The 18415-nt window shown below is 47.7% G+C and overlaps 1 protein-coding gene across 1 annotated transcript in view; it reads right to left on the bottom strand.

The window, feature by feature from the left end:
- Positions 1-8951: 8951 nt before the first annotated feature.
- LOC146342936 (vomeronasal type-2 receptor 26-like) overlaps positions 8952-18415 on the bottom strand; it is a 33377-nt gene continuing 23913 nt past the window's right edge. Inside the window, exons 8-9 of the mRNA XM_084808084.1 lie at positions 16747-16873; positions 8952-10285 (exon numbers count right to left, since the gene is read on the bottom strand). Of these exons, the coding sequence (XP_084664210.1) occupies positions 9384-10285; positions 16747-16873 (1029 nt within the window). The 3' untranslated portion in view covers positions 8952-9383. The remainder of the gene's footprint in view (positions 10286-16746; positions 16874-18415) is intronic.

Here is an 18415-nt window from a genome sequence, read left to right on the forward strand (position 1 = left end):
GTAGTGTCATTTCGGGAGAGGCATGCCATCAGGTATTATAGTGTGTTCTCAAGCCATGTAGGGTATTATAGGCTCAAACCAGCACCTCGAATTGAGCTTCGAAGCATATAGGCAGCCAGTGCAAGCAGGCCAGAGTCAGTCTTGGATGTTCCGACCTTCTAGTCCCAGCTATCAATCCGGCTGCTGCATTTTGCATGAGCTGCAGATTCTAAACTGTCTTCAAAGGCAGCCCCACACAGGTAGCATTGTAGAAACATAATTTGGAGGTTAACCAGAGCATAGATAACGGAAGCCACATTATCTCTGCCCAGATAGGGGTGTAGCTGGGCCACCAGCTGAAGTTGGTAGAAGGCACCCCATGCCACATAATCCACCTGTGCCTCAAATGACAAGGATGGTTCCACGAGGACCCCAAGCTACGAACCTGCTCCTTCAGTGGGAGTGCAAACCCCAGCCAGAACAGGTTGAACACTGTCCATCCAGTCAGCAGTAGGGATGCTGGAGAAATTCAAGATGGATTAATATGAGCTCCGATTTCTACAGAAAGTTCTCCGTGGACTTTCGGTTTTTTTTTTTCCCCCATTCCCAAAATTTCAACATATACATCCATAGAAAAATTAGAGATGTACGAAAGTCACTTACCTTTTCGAAGTCGAAAATGGCAAAACAAAAGGGAATGCAAATGGCGGCCGCCGTAGCCACCGCCATTTGCGTTCCCTTAGTTTTGCCATGATAGGCTATGTAAATACTTAATTTACTTAAGTATTTACGTAGCCTATCATGGCTATATGGAAGAATTTAAATTAAGTTTTTGCGTAGCCTATAACGGCTATATGGAAGAAGCAAATGGCGGCCACAGACGTGGCTGCCATTTGCAAGTCAGCGTGGATGGCAGCAGGTAGATGCTCCGTTCCAGGACCATTTAGCAGTGTGGGGGGGGTGTTTGGGCTTCATTCTGCCACAGATTTCGGGGGGCTGAATGCACTGGCATTCGGCCTCACCGAGATCTATGGCAGAAGTCTCTGACATCCCTAAGAAGAATACATAAGTTTCTGCTGAGGAAACATTAAATGCAATAGGAGACAATACGTTAAATGTTACATACTGAGATAAATTATGTAAATACATACATGAATATTTACATTATTATTTCTGTATTTTTCCAATTGATGAAAATAAAATTGAATCTGTCTGTGGGCAGATGATGGTATGAAAGGCACCTGACAATCCGCAAAATACAGACGGAGTGGATTGTACACAGTCCGTATATCCCTAGTCAGCAGAACCGCTCACTAACAGCATGTCTGTCTGGATTGAGCTCAGTGTATTGGCCCTAGGGATGTACGAAACCGCCTTACCTGGGGTCTGTGGGGGTCCGTTGGGGGGGAGGTAATCTGTCCCTCCCCTCCTGGAATCCTTGCCGGTCGGCTCCGCTCTGCAGGGAGTCCGCGGTGCTGACAGCCGGCTCCGGCTGCTGGCGGACTTCCAGCCACTGGGATGCAAATGGCGTCTAGCATAGTGGATGCCATTTGCATCTCTGCTCTTTTCCGTAATAGGCTATGAAAATCTTTATGTAGCCTATTACTGCAAAGAACAGGGATGTAAATGGTGTAGTGGATGCCATTTACGTCTCTGCTCTTTGCCGTGATAGGCTACGTAAAACTTTACGTAGCCTATCATGGCAAAGAGAAAGGATGTAAATGGTGTCCCCTACGCTGGATGCCATTTTCTTCCATGGGGCTGCAGCGGACGGATCGGAGACAGCCGGAGCCAAGTAGGAACTGTTTCGGGGTAACTACACAGGGTAGTGGAGGTGGGTGGTCCATTCTGCCACAGACTCTGAGGGGCTGATTCAGCACACTCACAGCCTCACCTGAAAAAGATAAATAGGAGAAATAGAGCTTCATGTAGGGATGGGTGGATCACTTACCCCGTTCTGGGTGATGGGGTCCACAGGGGGGAGGCGATCCTTCCCCCCCCTGGAATCCCTCCAGGCAGGCTCTATTCTGTGTTGATCCTGTGGAGCTGGCCCCAGCTCCACAGCACAGCCAATACGGCCAGGTTCCGTTGCCATGTCATATCACTGTGCTAAGTCCGGACGCAAATGGCATCCACTACGCCACTTGCATCCCTGTTTTCATGCGATACACTATGCAAATTATATTTACGTAGATATTTGTGTAGCCTATCACATGAAAACAGGGAAGCAAATTGCATAGTGGATGCAATTTGCATCCGGACATAGCACAGTGATACGGTATGGCAATGGCAGCTGGCCGTATCGCCAGGGCTGCGGAGCCGGCGGCCAGCTCCACAGCATCACCACATGGAGGAGCCGGCCTGGACAGATTCTGGAGGGGCACGGACGTGAGTGCACCATTCTGCCATGGACCCCAATGGGGCCGGATCCTTGGAATCTGGCCTCATTGGGGTCTGTGGTGGAATTCTCTGACATCCCTAGTTGCATGTCATCATCATACTGATGACAGCTCACTCCAAAACTTCAGTTGACTGTGCTCAACAGTTTCATGTAGATGTTGAACAGCATGGGGACAAAATGGACCCCTCTGGAACCCCACATTGGAGAACGCATGGGGCCAAGCAGTGCTCCCCTGCACCACATTCTGGAGACGACCCCCCAAGGAAGAACAAAACCACTGCAATGCAGTGCCTCCTACTCCCAATTCTGAGAGCCACCCCAGAAGGATGCCATGGTCAATGGTAGCAAATGCCCCTAAGAGATCAAGAAAAATCAAGAGAGTCACACTCCCCCTGTCTTTCTCCTGACATAGGTCATCATACAGGGTGACCAAGGCTGTTTCTGTGCCAAAAACCTGGCCCAAACTCTGATTGAAATGGATCCAGATAATTGGTCTCCTCCAAGAGTGTCTGGAGCTGGTTGGCAACCACTTGCTCCAGGACCTTGCCCAGGAATTGAACATTTGCTACTGGCCTATTACTATTAAGGTTTTTCAGGTCTAGGAGTATTTCCACAAGGGTGGTCTCACCACTGACTCTTTCAGGTGACCCCGGACCACTCCCTCTCACAAGGATGCATTAATCACCTCCCTAGCCCAGCTGGCTGTTCCCTCCCTGCTGTTTTTTCTTCACCAAGAGGGGCAAGGATCCAAGATGGAAGTGGTTGCATGAACCTGTCCAAGTACCTTGTCCACATCCTCCAGCTGTACCAACTAAAACTCATCCAATAAAACTGGACAAGACTGTGCTCTGCATACCTTACCAGATTCATCCACAGTAATACTGGAGTGTAAGTCCTGGCACATGCAAAAGGTATTATTGTGGAAGTGCCTAGCCAGTGCTGTACAGCGGACCTCAGATGGTTCCATAGAGTTCTTAGGGCCAGAATGCAAAAGGCCTCAGACACCACTAAAAAGCTCCACTGGGCAGCATATGGATGATTAAATAGAGGCAGTGAAATAGTTTTTCCTTGCCACTCTCACTGCCTTGGAGTATGCCTGGCCATAGGCATACATCAGGATTCAATTGCATCCACCAGGAGCTTTTCTCCACCTGTACTCAAGCTGTCTCCTATTTTGTTTCATCATTCTCTGGTCCAGGGTATACCATGGAGCCGTACGAGCTCTCTTCTGGAGAGGGTGCTCAGGAGCTATCATGTCAACCGCCTGGGTCATTTCTGCATTCCACAGCTCAACCAGGGCTTTGACAGGGGTGCCAGCCATACAACCTGAAAAAAAATGACAGCCCTCTGGAAACCATCCGGATCCATGAGCCTCTGGCGGCTGACCACCTTAACAGGGCCCCCATCCTTGCTAAGGGGAAAAGCCACTGTAAGTCGAAACCTCAGCAGCCAGTGATCTGACCATGGCAAAGGAACAGATGCAAAGTCTCCCACTTTCAGATCACCATCTCCACATCCAGTTGAGAACACCACGTCTACAGTATGCCCCACTACTTGTGTTGGGCCACTGACATGTCAGACTTTCCCATGGCTGTCCTGGAGAACATGAAATCCTGAGCCACCCCAGATAAGGTGCCCTCAGCATGAATGTTTACATCTCCCAGAACCAATAGTCTCGTGGGTCTCAGCAGCACACCCGAGAGCACCTCCGTCAGCTCATTTAGGGAGTCTGTTGAGCAGCGGGGTGATTGGTACTAGGGATGGCGGAGAATTCCGCCAGGGATTCCAGTGAGGCTTAATGCACTGGCATTCACCCCCCCCAGAATCTGTGGTGGAATGGCCTCCTGCCCCCCCCCCGTCCGCCCTGCGGAACCCCCCGGGACAAAGCTTACCTGCGGTGGATGCGGTGGATGCGGCAGAGGATGCAGCAGTGGTGCAGTAGCGGCAGCGGTGCAGTGGCAGAGGAAAGTGCGGCAGCGGGGGCTCTGGAAGGTGCAGCAGTGAAGGGGTAGCAGGTGCGGTGGCAAGGGCAGTGGCGGCAGAAGGTGCGACGGCAGCGGAAGGTGCGGCAGCGGCAGGGGTGGTGGCAGGGGCGGCTGGTCTCCTGGCCGGCTGTGGCTGGGCACAGTGAACGCAAATGGCAGCAGCTATGGCAGCCGCCATTTGCGTTTGCTATTTTTAGCCGTTCTAGCCTACGTAAATATTTACGTAGGCTAGAAGGCGAAAAATAGTGAACGCAAATGGCGACCGCCATAGCCGCCGCCATTTGCGTACATGTTTTTTTTTTTACTTTGCCATGATAGGCTACGCAAATATTTATGTAGCTTATCACGGTTAAGTACAGGGACGCAAACAGCGGCAGCTATGACCGCCGCCATTTGCGTCCCTACTGCCCAGCGGCCGGATGTCCGGCTGCCAGCGGAGCCAGCCGGCGGCTCCACAGAATCCCCACAGAGCGGAGCCGGCCGGGCAGGATTCCGGGGGGAGGGCAGAGTGCCTCCCCCCATCAAGGATTCTGGGGGGAGGGATGGAGCACCTCCCCCCCACCGCAAAGCAGATCCACGAAACGGTAATTGACTTTCGTACATCTCTAGTTGGTACCAGAAAATGTACCAGAAATCTGGCCAGGTTAGCTCACAACATCCCAATGCGGCTCATTTTCAGAGGAACCTCAAGGTCCCTTGCAACTGTATGTTACTATGATAGTAACCACTGAATAGAAAGCAGCCCCAAGCTGAACCTTCCTTCCTTTTCAGATTACTTGTGTATTTCTTTTCTATCCCATTAACTTAAAGGACATTTAATATTATCTACAGATATTAATATTGATGCTTAATAAAACTTTTATTTGCAAGGTAGTGAAGAATGAAATTGGTTTGGGAGTGTCCCAGTGGCAAATGGTGTCGCTGGAATTAGTAAGACACAAAGCAGAGCAGGTTAGGATAAATAGAGACAAGGGGTCCCATTAGGTAGAGCCAGGGGGTGTGGATCACTTCAGGAACCTGCTGCACAGTAAGGGGGCAGAAACCTGAAGTATGCAACTGAAGTTAAATTTCATGGGGCAAAGCAAAGTTTTGGAGGTGTTATTTCTGACCCCAAGAACTCCCTTGAAACCCAATTTATCTGCTCCCGGAGGATGTCATTGCACAAAAAGGGGACCTGAAGCTGTGAGAAATTAAACTTAGCATAACTAGTACTGAGCAGTCCAGAAATTATGCTTCAAATCAGGCTGCAATTTCACTGCTTTCAGATTGCTTTGTTGATCAAAGCGTAAGGCTGCACTCTCAAAGTGCACAGTATTGTGCTATAACTGTGCTCTGGTAAGGAAGGCACTTTCAATGCAAATATTACTCCTGCTGAACTCATTTGGGGATAACAGTTATCTGTCCTAAGCCTGCTTCAACTGATAGCGAAAATTACTTGTTTTCCAGTGAACAGATAAATCCGCAACTTTGGTTTAGGGATGACTGAATCAGCAAACCCTGAGCTCGCTGAACTTCTTCAAATTCCATCATGAAGATCATTCCAATTTGAGCCCAAATCAGATTACGACTCCAGATCAGATTGCAACCTTCCCCCCTTCTTTCTCTATGAAAATCTATGTGTACTTCCATGCATATTTCCCTGCACATTTTTTTCAAAATGCACAGATAAAGTGTGCACATTTTTGAAATCTCCACATTCTTCTCCCATGATTAAGCATAACTGTGCATATTTTTTTAATATGGACACATTTTGAAATGTATGCATTTTTGAAATGTACACATGCTGTTCAAAAACATTTTCTTGCAAGCTTGGAAATGCACAAAATTCAACCGCAGCTGGCATCTGAATTTCCGTATGTTCAAGAAGGTGGAAACAGGGTAAACTCCTGATAAAAAATGAACAGGAATGACTTCCCCATATGTCCCTACTCAGGTCCACCACTCCACCACTGACAGTAGGGATGTACGAAAGTCACTTACCTTTTAACGAAATTAATTCACAGTGGGGGGGAGGTGCTCCGTCCCTCCCCCTGAAATTCTGGCCGGGGGGGAGGCGCTCCATCCCTCCCCCCCCCCGAATCCTGGCAGGCCGGGTCCGCAAATGGCAGCAGCCCTGGCCACCGCCGTTTGTGTCCCTGCAGTCAGCCATGATAGGCTACGTAAATGTTTACGTAGCCTATCACGGCTGATTTTTTTTTTTTAAGCATGGGCGCCGCCATTTGCGTTCCTTGTTTTGACACGTCTTAGTCTACGTAAACATTTACGTAGACTAAGACGGAGAAAATAAGGGGAACGCGAATAGCGTAGCGTCTGCGCTATTTGCGTTCCCTTTATTTTCGCCGTAGTCTACATAAATGTTTAAGTAGACTAGGATGTGTCAAAATAAGGAACACAAATGGTGGCGCCCATGGGCGCCACCATTTGCGTACGCATGTGTGTGTTTTCTTTTAAATCAGCCGTGATAGGCTACGTAATCATTTACGTAGCCTATCACAGTATTTTTTAAAAATCTAGCCATGATAGGCTACGTAAATCTTTACGTAGCCTATCACTTCTCTTTTTTTTTCCTGGAAATGGTGGTGGCGGCAGCTGGTCGGAAGACTAGCTGCTGCTGCCGCACCGCCGCCGCAGCACTGCTGGAGCCGCCGCCGCCACCAGGAAGATTCGCCAAGGTAAGTCCTGTCCCAGGGGGACAGGGGGGCAGACCGTTTCGCCACTGATTTCTGGGGGCCAAATGCACTGGCATTCGGCCTCCACGAGATAAGTGGCGAAATGTTCTGACATCCCTAACTGACACCCATTCAGCTCTAAGGTAGCGGTGAGCTGGAACTAGCCACAGCAAAGGATACCCTGCAGTGTCCATATTGTCTAAATAATGGTTCTGTTAAGTGTATGGTTCATAAAAGCTCCAATTCCCTGGCATTTAAACAGGGGAATCCATTCACAGGAGGTGTTACACAGTAAGGGGCACTATTTCGTTTTCTGTTGTTGTAATTAATGGAACATATTCAAAATGGGAAAGGGCATGGTGTATAGGCCTGATTGATTCCTTAATTATCAACCTTAAACATTATTTTATGAAATACAGTGAGGCAGCAAACATCCAGGAACTGCAAGTGCAGAGATGACTTCAGTTGTCAAAGCACCCAGTTTCCCAAGAGGCTGGAAGGCTGGATGACTTCATCAAAGGATGACTCCCAGAGGAGAGGAAAACCAAGGTATTTTGAAGAACATCAAGGCACCTGGGGGAGAATGACATTCTTCCTCCAAGAAAGGCTGCTGATGAGACAAGTAGGGATGGCGGAGAATTTCTCCCCGAAACTTCGGGGGGCTGAGTGCCAACGTGTTCGGCCCCCTGAACAAGTTTCAGGGAGAAATTCTCCGCACCCCCCGCACCCCGCACCCCCCCCCCGGGATGGGACTTACCTTTGCCGAATGTTCCTCCCAGCGGCGGGTCCAGCCGGCGGTTCGGCGGGTGTTCGTCCGGGGCGGGAGCGGCAGCCGGTCTTTCGATCTTTCGACCGGCTGCTGCCCCTGCCATTCCAAAAAAGGAAAAAAAACGCCCCCGTGATAGGCTACGTGACGATTAACGTAGCCTTTCATGGCTAGATCTGCAAAGTCAGCCGTGATAGGCTATGTAAATCGTCACGTAGCCTATCAAGGGTGACTTAAAAAAAAAAAAAGGGCGTACGGATAATGGTGGCCCCCATAGGGAGCCGCCATTCCCGTTCCTTATTTGGTCGCTGTAGTCTACGTAAATCTTTACGTAGACTATGGCGAAAATAAGGGCAACGCTATTTTAAATCTGTATTTTAAACTCCTGTATTGCTGCTAGGTTTTATTGTGGTTGTATTGTTATATTGTGGTTTTAATGTTCTATATATTTTAAATTGTTTTATTGTGTGTTGTTTGGTTTTAGTTTTTGTGAACCGCCCAGAGAGCTCTGGCTATTGGGCGGTATAGAAATGAAATAAATAAATAAAAATAAATACACTACAGCGACCAAATAAGGAACGCGAATGGCGGCTCCCAATGGGGGCCGCCATTTGCGTACACGCTTTTTTTTTTAAGTCACCCGTGATAGGCTACGTGACGATTAACGTAGCCTATCATGGCTGACTTTGCAGATCTAGCCGTGATAGGCTACGTTAATCATCACGTAGCCTATCACGGGGGCGTTTTTTTAAAAAAAAAAACTTTGGAGTTCGCGGCCGGGCGAGGCGAGGCGCCTCCTCCCCAGCCTGAATTTCGGCCGGGCGAGGCGGGAAGCCTCCCCCCCGGCCTGAACTTCACGGAGGGAGCAGCGAAGTGCCTCCCCCCCACCGCGAACAAGCTTCGAGGACAGGTAAGTGACTTTCGTCCACCCCTAGAGACAAGGCCCTTCCTGCCGGTCATCACGATTGGGAAGTCTATGTTAGGGTGAGTGGTTGTGATAGACACTTCTGCTTATGAGTCAAATGGATTGTCCTGGCACTAGAATCTGGAGCAGTGGAGTAAAGCGCAGGATAGTGGCTTGAAATAATGTATGCAAATAGATAACTTGAACTAAAAACCACATCACTGAAATACAGTCAGTTCTGGATAATCATATGCATTTATTATTATTTTTTAAAAATCTAAAGCTTATTTTCACATACATTTCCATGAGACAACTGAGTGGTGAAAGTGGACTAAATCAGTATATTTCTTGGTAACCTTCAAATTTTTCACACCTGGGACTCACTGTGACCCCAAACACAGATTTGAAGATTCATTTCCAAGTATATTCACTTGTGGTTGCTGTGTTGTTGTTGTTGTTGTTTGTTGTTGTCTTTTGGTGAGACTGCTGCTCTCCCAGCTTAAATTAGGTCACCTTTGTGATTCAGCAGTGAGCCCCAAACGATCCACTGAGGACCAAGGATGTATGATACCCAAAGGTGAGTGATACAAAAGATGCAGTATCTCAAGTCTGATGGACACCACAAGAGAAATACATAGAATAGGGAAAGAGATACAGTAATGTGATTTAATTAGGTTCCTTAATTTTTTCTTCTTATTAAGTGCTCCCTGTTGTTCAGCTCTGGCCTTATGACAATAATGTAGCATTTGGGAAACAAGATACAGCCCAGTAACCCAGCGCTGGAGGCTAAGATAGAGAAGATCTCCACACTGACCATGTATTTCCCCTTGGTGCTCAGGAAGATGGGAACAAAAGACAACCACACGCTGCAAAATATCAACATGCTGAAAGTGATAAACTTGGCTTCATTAAAAGTGTCTGGCAACTTCCTCGCTAAAAAGGCCACACTGAAAGTAATGATGGACAGAATTCCCATGTAGCCTAAGACGAGGTAAAACATAACGATAGAGCCTGAATTACATTGTGCAATAATTTCCTCCATCAGGGAGTGCATGTCGAAATCTGGGAATGGGGGAGAGGTTCCGAGCCACAGGGCACAAATGCCAGCTTCAATGACGGAACCAGAAAGGACAACGGAGGTGGCCAGTCTCTTCCTCACCCAGACCCTCATTTGAGACCCTGGTTTGGTGGCCATAAAAGCTACAACCACAGTGATGGTTTTGGCCAATACACAAGAAACGGCCACTGAGAAGACAAAACAAAAAATGGGTTGTTGAAGAAGGCAGGTCATCTTTCTCGGTTGCCCAAGAAACATCAATGATGAGAGGAAGCAGAGCAGGAGGGAGATGAGGAGAGCGTAGGTGAGGTCTCGGTTGTTGGCTTTGACGATTGGTGTATCTCTGTGCTTAATAAAGGTTCCAAGTACCGACACAGTGATCAGGGAGAAAGAAAGAGCAAGTGAAGCCAAACCTTTCCCTAAGGGTTCTTCATAATTCAGAAAGGTTATAGTTTTAGGGATGCATCGGTCCCGGTCCTTGCTTGGATACTGATCTTCTTGGCATTTCAAACAGCCATCCATGTCTAAGAAAGGGAGGGAGGGAGGGAAGAAGGGAGAAAAGATGATGAGCCATCACAAATGCAAGTCAAATGTTTAGTGGGGTTGAAATCCATGATTGAGTTCAGCATAGAATAGGGATGTACGAATTGTGTGCCTTCCGTGACACTTGACTTCCGCAGTTTGCAGCCAGTGCTCCGTACTGTCATTCGCGAGCCCCCGAAATTCTCCTCTTTTTTTTCCGCTCCAAGAATTACGAAGATAAAACTGTACCGACAGCCATAATTCTGCATAATTTCCGTAAGAAAGGCTATTTTTCATAGATATATACGTATTTTTTCCCCTGCCCTGAGACGTGCAGTAATTACTTTCAGCCAAAACACTTCCTCCTCCTCGGGGCTTCCCAAAACAAGGCTGCCCTAGGCTGCCTTGAAAAAGAACACCCACAAACAAGGTGGTGAGCACAATTCTTAAAAAAAAAACACTTACGTATTTATCGTCAAAGTATACTTCCTTGCGTTTTTATTTACGAAAGTTTTGCGCCTCTGTGCGGATGACAAAAAAAAGCAGCATGACTGCTGGCTCCGCAGGACCTCGTGGTGCCGCTCTGCAGAGGATTCTGTGGCACAGACTGAAGGGAATTTGATTCCATTTCAGTCCGTGGCGGAATTCTCTGGTATTCCTAGCAGAGAAAAAGAACGAACGAATGAACCAACGAATGAACAAAAGAAAGAAAGAAAGAAAGAGACAGAGAGAGTGGATGGAAGGAATAGGGATGTACGAAAGTCACTTACCTTTTTGCAGGTTGGATTCGTGGGGGGGGGAGGCGCTCCGTTGCTCCCTCCGGAATCCTCCCTGGGGTGGCTCTGCTCCACGGCGGCTCCATGGAGCCGCTGACCAGGGCCATCTGCAGCCGGAGTTCCGGCCTTGGACAGGCTGTTGCGGACGCAAATGGCGGCCACCAGAGCGGCCGCCATTTGTGTCCTGTGAATCTGCCGTGATAGGCTACGTAAGTATTTAGGTAGCCTATCACTGCAAGCCAAAAAAAACACAACAACATCATATACAAATGGTGGCGGCTATGGTGGCCGCCATTAGCGTTCCCTTTTTTTTGCTGTTTTAGCCTACTAAAGTAAATCTTTAGTAAATATTTATGAAAGCTATTATGGCAAAAAAAAAGGGGAACGCAAATAGCATAGTGGGTGCTATTTGTGTTCCTTCCCCCCCCCTGTAATAGCTTACGTAAATATATATGTAGGCTAAAATGGCAGGGAAAAAAGGAAGGAATGCAAATGGCGCCCACTATGCTATTTGCGTTCCCCTTTTTTTTCACCGTAATAGCTTACGTAAATATTTACATAGGCTAAAACAGTGGGAAAAAAGGGAACGCAAGTGTTGGCCGCCATAGCCGCCACCATTTCCGTACACTTTTTTTTTTTTGGCTTGCCGTGATAGACTACGCAAATACTTATGTAGCCTATCACAGCTATGATGAAGAAGCGAATGGTGGCCGCAAGGTGGCCTCCATTCACAAGTCAGCGCGGATGGCAGCAGCTAAGTGCTCCGTTTCGTGCGCCTTTCATGGGTTGGGGGGCAGGGGCTTCATTCTGCCACAGATTTTACGGGGACAAATGCACTGGCATTCGGCATCACTGAGATCCGTGGCAGAATTCTCTGACATCCTTAGGAAAGAAGGAAGGAAGGAAGGAAGGAAGGAAGGAAGGAAGGAAGGAAGGATGAGTGCTACAAGCCCTGCAAATTTGTTATCCCTACATGGGAGAAACTGTTGGACAATTTCTCCTCCCTCTGGAGAAATTCAGCAAAATGGTCTCCGCAATTTCTCTGCTCACAAATATGGAGGAGAACTTTGAGAAGCTGTTTGCACACCATCTCTGCAAGGAATCTGCATAACTGAGGGCCGCCCCAATCCACCATCAGCTTGCCCCCAATTCCCCAAGGGTTTTTTTTGCTCCCTGAACTTACGTAAATAAATCCTTAAGTGGCACCGAAAAACCCTTTTCGCGTGCCTGCTGTCAGTCTCTGTAAGCCTTGGATCATAGGGAAAATGCCTATTTATTTTCATAAAAAGAGTAAAGCCCTTTGCAGGGATTCCCCATGTAACTTCCAGTAACTTGCCCTCACCTGACCTGACCTCACCAGACCTCACCTGACCAGATCTGTCCTGACCTGATCTCACCCGACCTCACTTCACCTGTCCTTACCGGACCTGTCCTGACTTGACCTCATCTGACCTCAATGGACCTGTCCTTACCTCACCACACCTGACCTCACCTCCACAGACAATAAACAGAAAAGATGGAGGATTTCTGTGGACTTCACGACTCAGCCCCAGCGAAAGAAAGCTGCAGGTCACAGGGAAAATGCCTATTTATTACTGTAATAAGGATACAGCCATTCGTGTTCTTCCATTTCTGATTTACAGATTTCTTTTCATGATTATTTTTGTAAAATCCCCCCCAAAAAGGGTCTGCATGAGCTCCGGTCTGGGTTGACTGGACTGCCCCATTCCAAGGAGGATTGTGCGGACAGGATTTGTCAGAATTCGGTCCCATTTGAAATTCATGCAGAGTTCTTTGACATCCCTCATCTCTAGCATTCCAGCTCCCAAGATGCTAGACCAAAAAGACTAAATATTAGGCTTGCAACAAGCAACACTAAGTTCACCCAAGCAGGGTGTTCTGTTTTGCCATTCCAACTCCACAGCCTTAATTCCCAGGAATTGATGGTCAGCAAGAAACATACGAATAGTCTCTGGGCATGGAAGGCGGGGAGAGGAGTGTATAGAATCAAATGGTTCTAGCTCAAGTTATCAGAATTGAATAGCAGACCAGAGCATAGGAATGCTGGAACAGGAAATTTCCCCCAGATTCTTAGGGTTGTTAGGGTTGTTTTGGGCACCCGACTGGCTCTGGTGAGCAGGGTCCAGGAGGCCAGCAGACTGCCCTTTGCTTGGCCTCCTGGACCCTGCTCAACAAGCCATGTGGCACTGTTGGACCTGGCCACCAAGCGCCCAGGGGGTCAGCATCACCTGGGATCAGCTAGTGACGCGAGCTAACAAAATGGGAGATCGACCTCTTCCCTTCCCTTGCACGGAAGTAGCCATGAGAGCTGGACAGCCTGTGGGGACAGTTCCTCCTCCTGCCCTGCTGGCACCACTGCTTCCTTCTGGCTATCCCATCTTGGCTCCCATGGTGTCAACAGTGCTAGTGTGGCAGAAGGAGCATGGAGGCCTTCCCTCTCCTCATCCTCCTCCCCGCCAGTGACACAGTGGTAGCAGGGGAGAGGGAAGAGGATAAGTGAGCGGCACTCCCTCCCCCTCCTATCCCCATCCTGGCAACTTTGGTGGCCAAAACTGGCCACAGTTGCATGCCACAATAGAGTTATGAAAAACAAGTCCCCTCATCTTGCTTTAAAATGGATCCTGCAAAGGAGGATGGGGAGAGGAGGGCTCCCATGAGCCAGGCCTGGATGCCAGTGGATTGGTCACTCACCCCCCCCAGTGGCTCACAAAGCCAGGGTCACCTGGGCAGGAGGCAGCTGTGGCAGCTGGAACACCTGCCCAAACACGGATGCAGTGGCATCTATCCATCGCTAAAACTACTTAAGGATTGGGGCGGAGATCAGCTCACTCCTAGCATTTCCTAATAATGCTGCCACTCATCCGTATTATTAGTAAGAGTAGTAGAATCATGGATTATGTTAAAGCATGTATAATATTTTGATCTTTGCTGTAACAAACTATTTAAATTTAAATTTCCCCCCTTTCCTTCATTGTACTTTGAGCTGATATAGGAAAAGTGAGAAGTTTTTTTGTTAAAGTTAGTCAACAAATTGTGCCTGTTCACAGCATTCACATCACTTCAGCATTTCTATTAATGGCTTGGATGAGGAGGTACAGGGAATACTTGTAAAATTTGCAGAGGACACAAAATTGGTCAGGATAGCTAATACTCTGGAAGACAGAAACAGATTTCTAAGTGATCTTGATAGGCTGGAGTGCCAGGCAGAAAACACTAGAATGCAATTTAACGGGGATAAATAACAAGTTCTGCACCTAGGAAAAAGAAACCAAGTTCACAGTTACAAGATGGGCAATACTTGGCTCAACAATACTACAAGTGAGAAGGATCTTGGAACTGTTGACGAACACAAGCTGGATATGAGTCTACCATGTGATGCAGCTGTAAAAAAGACAAATTCTCTTTTGGGCTGCATTAATAGAAGTATAGCTTCCAAATCACATGAAGTACAAGTTGCCCTCTACTGGTTCGGCCTCATCTTGAGTACTGTGTCCAGTTCTGGGCACCACACTTCAAGAAGGATGCAGACAAACTGGAGAGGGTTCAGAGGAGGGCAACGAAGATGATCAGGGGACAGGAAACAAAGCCCTATGAGGACAGACTGAAAGAAGTGGGCATGTTTAGCCTTGAGAAGAGAAGACTGAGGGGAGATGTGATAGCACTCTTCAAGTACTTGAAAGGTTGTCACACAGAGGAAGGCCAGGATCTCTTCTTGATCATCCCAGAGAGCAGGACACAGAATAATGGCTCAAGTTATGGGAAGCCAGATTCTGGCTAACATCGGGAGAAACTTCCTCACTGTTAGAGCAATACACAATAGAACAAATTACCTAGGAATGTGGTGGGCTCTCCCACGCTGGAGACATTCAAGACGAGGATGGACTAGGGGTGGACGAAAGTCACTTACCTGTCATCGAAGGCCGTTCGCGGTGGGGGGGAGGCGGTTTGCTGCTCCCCCCGCGAAGTTCAGGCCGGGGGGGAGGCTTCCCGCCTCGCCCGGCCGAAATTCAGGCCGGGGGGGAGGCTTCCCGCCTCGCCCAGCCAAAATTCAGGCCGGGGAGGAGGCGCCTCGCCTCGCCCGGCCGCGAACGCGAAAGTAAAAAAAAAAAAAAAAAAACGCCCCCTGATAGGCTACGTGACGATTCACGTAGCCTATCACGGCTAGATCTGCAAAGTCAGCCATGATAGGCTACGTGAATCGTCACGTAGCCTATCACGGGTGACTTTAAAAAAAAAAAAAAGCGCGTACGCGAATGGCGGCCCCCATAGGGAGCCGCCATTCGCGTTCCTTATTTAGTCGCTGTAGTCTACGTAAATGTTTACATAGACTACGGCGAAAATAAGGGCAACGCAAATAGCGTTGCCCTTATTTTCGCCATAGTCTACATAAACATTTACGTAGACTACAGCGACCAAATAAAGAAGGGGAATGGCGGCTCCCTATGGGGGCCACCATTATCCGTACACTCTTTTTTTTTTTTTAAGTCACCCGTGATAGGCTACGTGACAATTCACGTAGCCTATCACGGCTAATTTTGCAAATCTAGCCGTGATAGGCTACGTGAATCGTCATGTAGCCTATCAGGGGGCAGTTTTTTTTTTCCCCTTTCATTGCAATGGCGGTGGTGGCAGCCGGTCGAAAGACCGGCTGCCTCTCCCGCCTCGCTCGAACACCCGCCGATCCGCCGGCCAGACCAGCCACTGGGAGGGACATTCGGTGAAGGTAAGTCCCGTCCCGGGGGGGGGGTGCGGGGCGCGGGGGGGGCGGAGGATTTCTCCCCGAAACTTGTTCGGGGGGCCGAACACATTGGCGCTCGGCCCCCCGAAGTTTCGGGGAGAAATTCTCTGCCATCCCTAGGCTGGACAGCCATCAGACAGGGATGCTTTGACTTGGACCCCTGCATTGAGCAGGGGGTTGGCCTTGATCGTCTTGAAGGCCCCTTCCAGCCCTAGTATTCTATGATTCTATGAACATGAATTGCACTTATTTTTCTACAGTACTGGGAAGATCGGATTTGGATAGGGGTGTTCACTGACCTAGGGTACAAACTGGATATTTAGAAAACAGCACAATTCTCTTCAGACTAATTTAGAATTATGTAAATGTTAGTAAAGTAACATTACAATTTGTTGTTGTTGTTAGTCAGAATTGGATGAAATCTACAGATAAAGTGGCCCTGTATGAGGGGATGAAGCCTGGCTAATTTCAGGCAAATTGGACTGCTTCAGAGAAGCCTCACTGAAATCTTTCTGAATCAGGCTAATACGATTCAGGATTCATCCAGCTCTGATGCACACCACAGCTTTTTATATAGTCGCAGAGTCGCCTGGCACATGTTGAAATGAGGAGGCTCCACCTAACTTCCTCCAGAATTGGCACAGGATGGTGGACCTCAGTGCAATCTGTTACACCCATCCCAGAACCAGTAGTCGAAAGGACCTGCTGTGTTCTGCAGGCCTTGGAGACTTTCCAGTCTCTATAGCCACTGGAAAGGAAGCCAATAGAAAGGAAGAGCAATACGGTGACTCCCTGACTAAGCCTCATAATGAGAGCATTATGCGGTCATCTTCATTTCCCATTTCTCTTCTCTGGTATGGTCTGGGGCACCCCTGCATGCACCTCACTGGAGTGCTTATCCCTTTGTGACTCGCATCACATCACCTACCTGTTTGGTTTGAAATCTCCCCATCTGGACATGGACGACAATCATAGCAGCAAAATTTCTCTCCTTCCCTCTTTCTCTTCTGAGAACCAGGTTGGCAGGAGTCACTACAGACAGAAAAGGGGAGGACCTATCCATAAGGATGAAAAGTGTTTAGGACGGGATAATTAGAAAACAAACACAAACAGAAATGTCTTGATCATCAACTGATGCAGAAATAAATATGTGAGAGAGCTTCAGCTAGTCAGCAGTATAGAAATAAATAAATAAATAAATAAGAAAGAAAGAAAATTTGACATGGAGGAATGTTGATTGTGGTGCATAAATAAATCTCCACATGGGGAATATTAATTTTGCATTGTTACCTTGTCGTGGTGCTGGAGCTTGAGCACCTCAATGAAGTCATGAGCTAAACTGTGAAGGGACTAAAGTCAGACTAAATACAATCCCTGGAGAAGGAAACGTCAACCCACCCCAGTATTCTTGCCATGAAAATTAAATGGATCAGTACGACCAGAGATATGTCGGTATCCCATCGGAAGATGGGACTCCTAGGTCAGAAGATGGTCAAAATGCTACTGGGGAGGAACAGAGGATAAGTTCAACTAGCCCCAGATGTGATGACGCAGCTAGCTCAAAACCGAAAGGACGGCTAGCAGCCGATGGTGCTGGTGGTGAATGACAAATCCGATGTTCTAAAGGTCAACTCACCATAGGAAAATGGAATGTAAGATCTATGATCCAGGGCAAATAGGATGTGGTTACTGGGGAGATGTCAAGATTAAATATAGACATTGTGGGTGTCAGTGAACTGAAATGGACTGGAATGGGCCACTTCACATCAAATGACCACCAGGTTTACTACTGTGGACAAGAGGACCACAGAAGAAATGGAGTAGCCTTCATAATTAATAATAGAGGGGCTAAAGCAGTGCTTGGATACAATCCAAAAAATGACAGAATGATCTCAATTCGAATTCAGGGTAAGCCATTTAACATCACAGTGATCCAAATATATGCCCCAACCACAGATGCTGAAGAAGCAGAAGTAGATCAGTTCTATGAGGATCTGCAGCACTTACTGCAGAGTACACCAAACAAAGATGTTATTTTCATTACAGGAGACTGGAATGCTAAGATGGGTAGTCAAACAACACCTGGAATTACAGGCAATGATGGTCTGGGAGAAAAGAATGAAGCAGGACATAGGCTGATAGAATTTTGCCAAGATAACTCACTGTGCATAACAAACACTCTCTTCGAACAACCAAAGAGATGATTTTATACAAGGACTTCACCAGACGGTCGACAGCGAAATCAGATTGACTACATCCTTTGTAGCCAAAGGTGGCGGACATCTATGCAGTCAGTAAAAACAAGACCTGGAGCTGATTGTAGTTCAGATCACGAACTTCTTATTGCACAATTTAGAATCAGACTGAAGAGAATAGGGAAGACCCACAGATCAGTTAGATATGAGCTCACGAATATTCCTCATGAATATGCAGTGGAGGTGAAGAATAGATTTCAGGGACTAGATTTAGTAGTTGGGGTCCCGGAAAAACTATCGACAGAAGTTCGCAACATTGTTCAGGAGGCGGCAACAAAAACGTCCCAAAGAAAAAGAAAACCAAGAAGGCAAGATGGCTGTCTGCTGAGACACTGGAAGCAG

Source organism: Heloderma suspectum, chromosome 6 (genome assembly GCF_057233095.1).
Source record: "Heloderma suspectum isolate Gila_16-S chromosome 6, 16-S_ref, whole genome shotgun sequence".
Classification (NCBI taxonomy): domain Eukaryota; kingdom Metazoa; phylum Chordata; class Lepidosauria; order Squamata; family Helodermatidae; genus Heloderma; species Heloderma suspectum.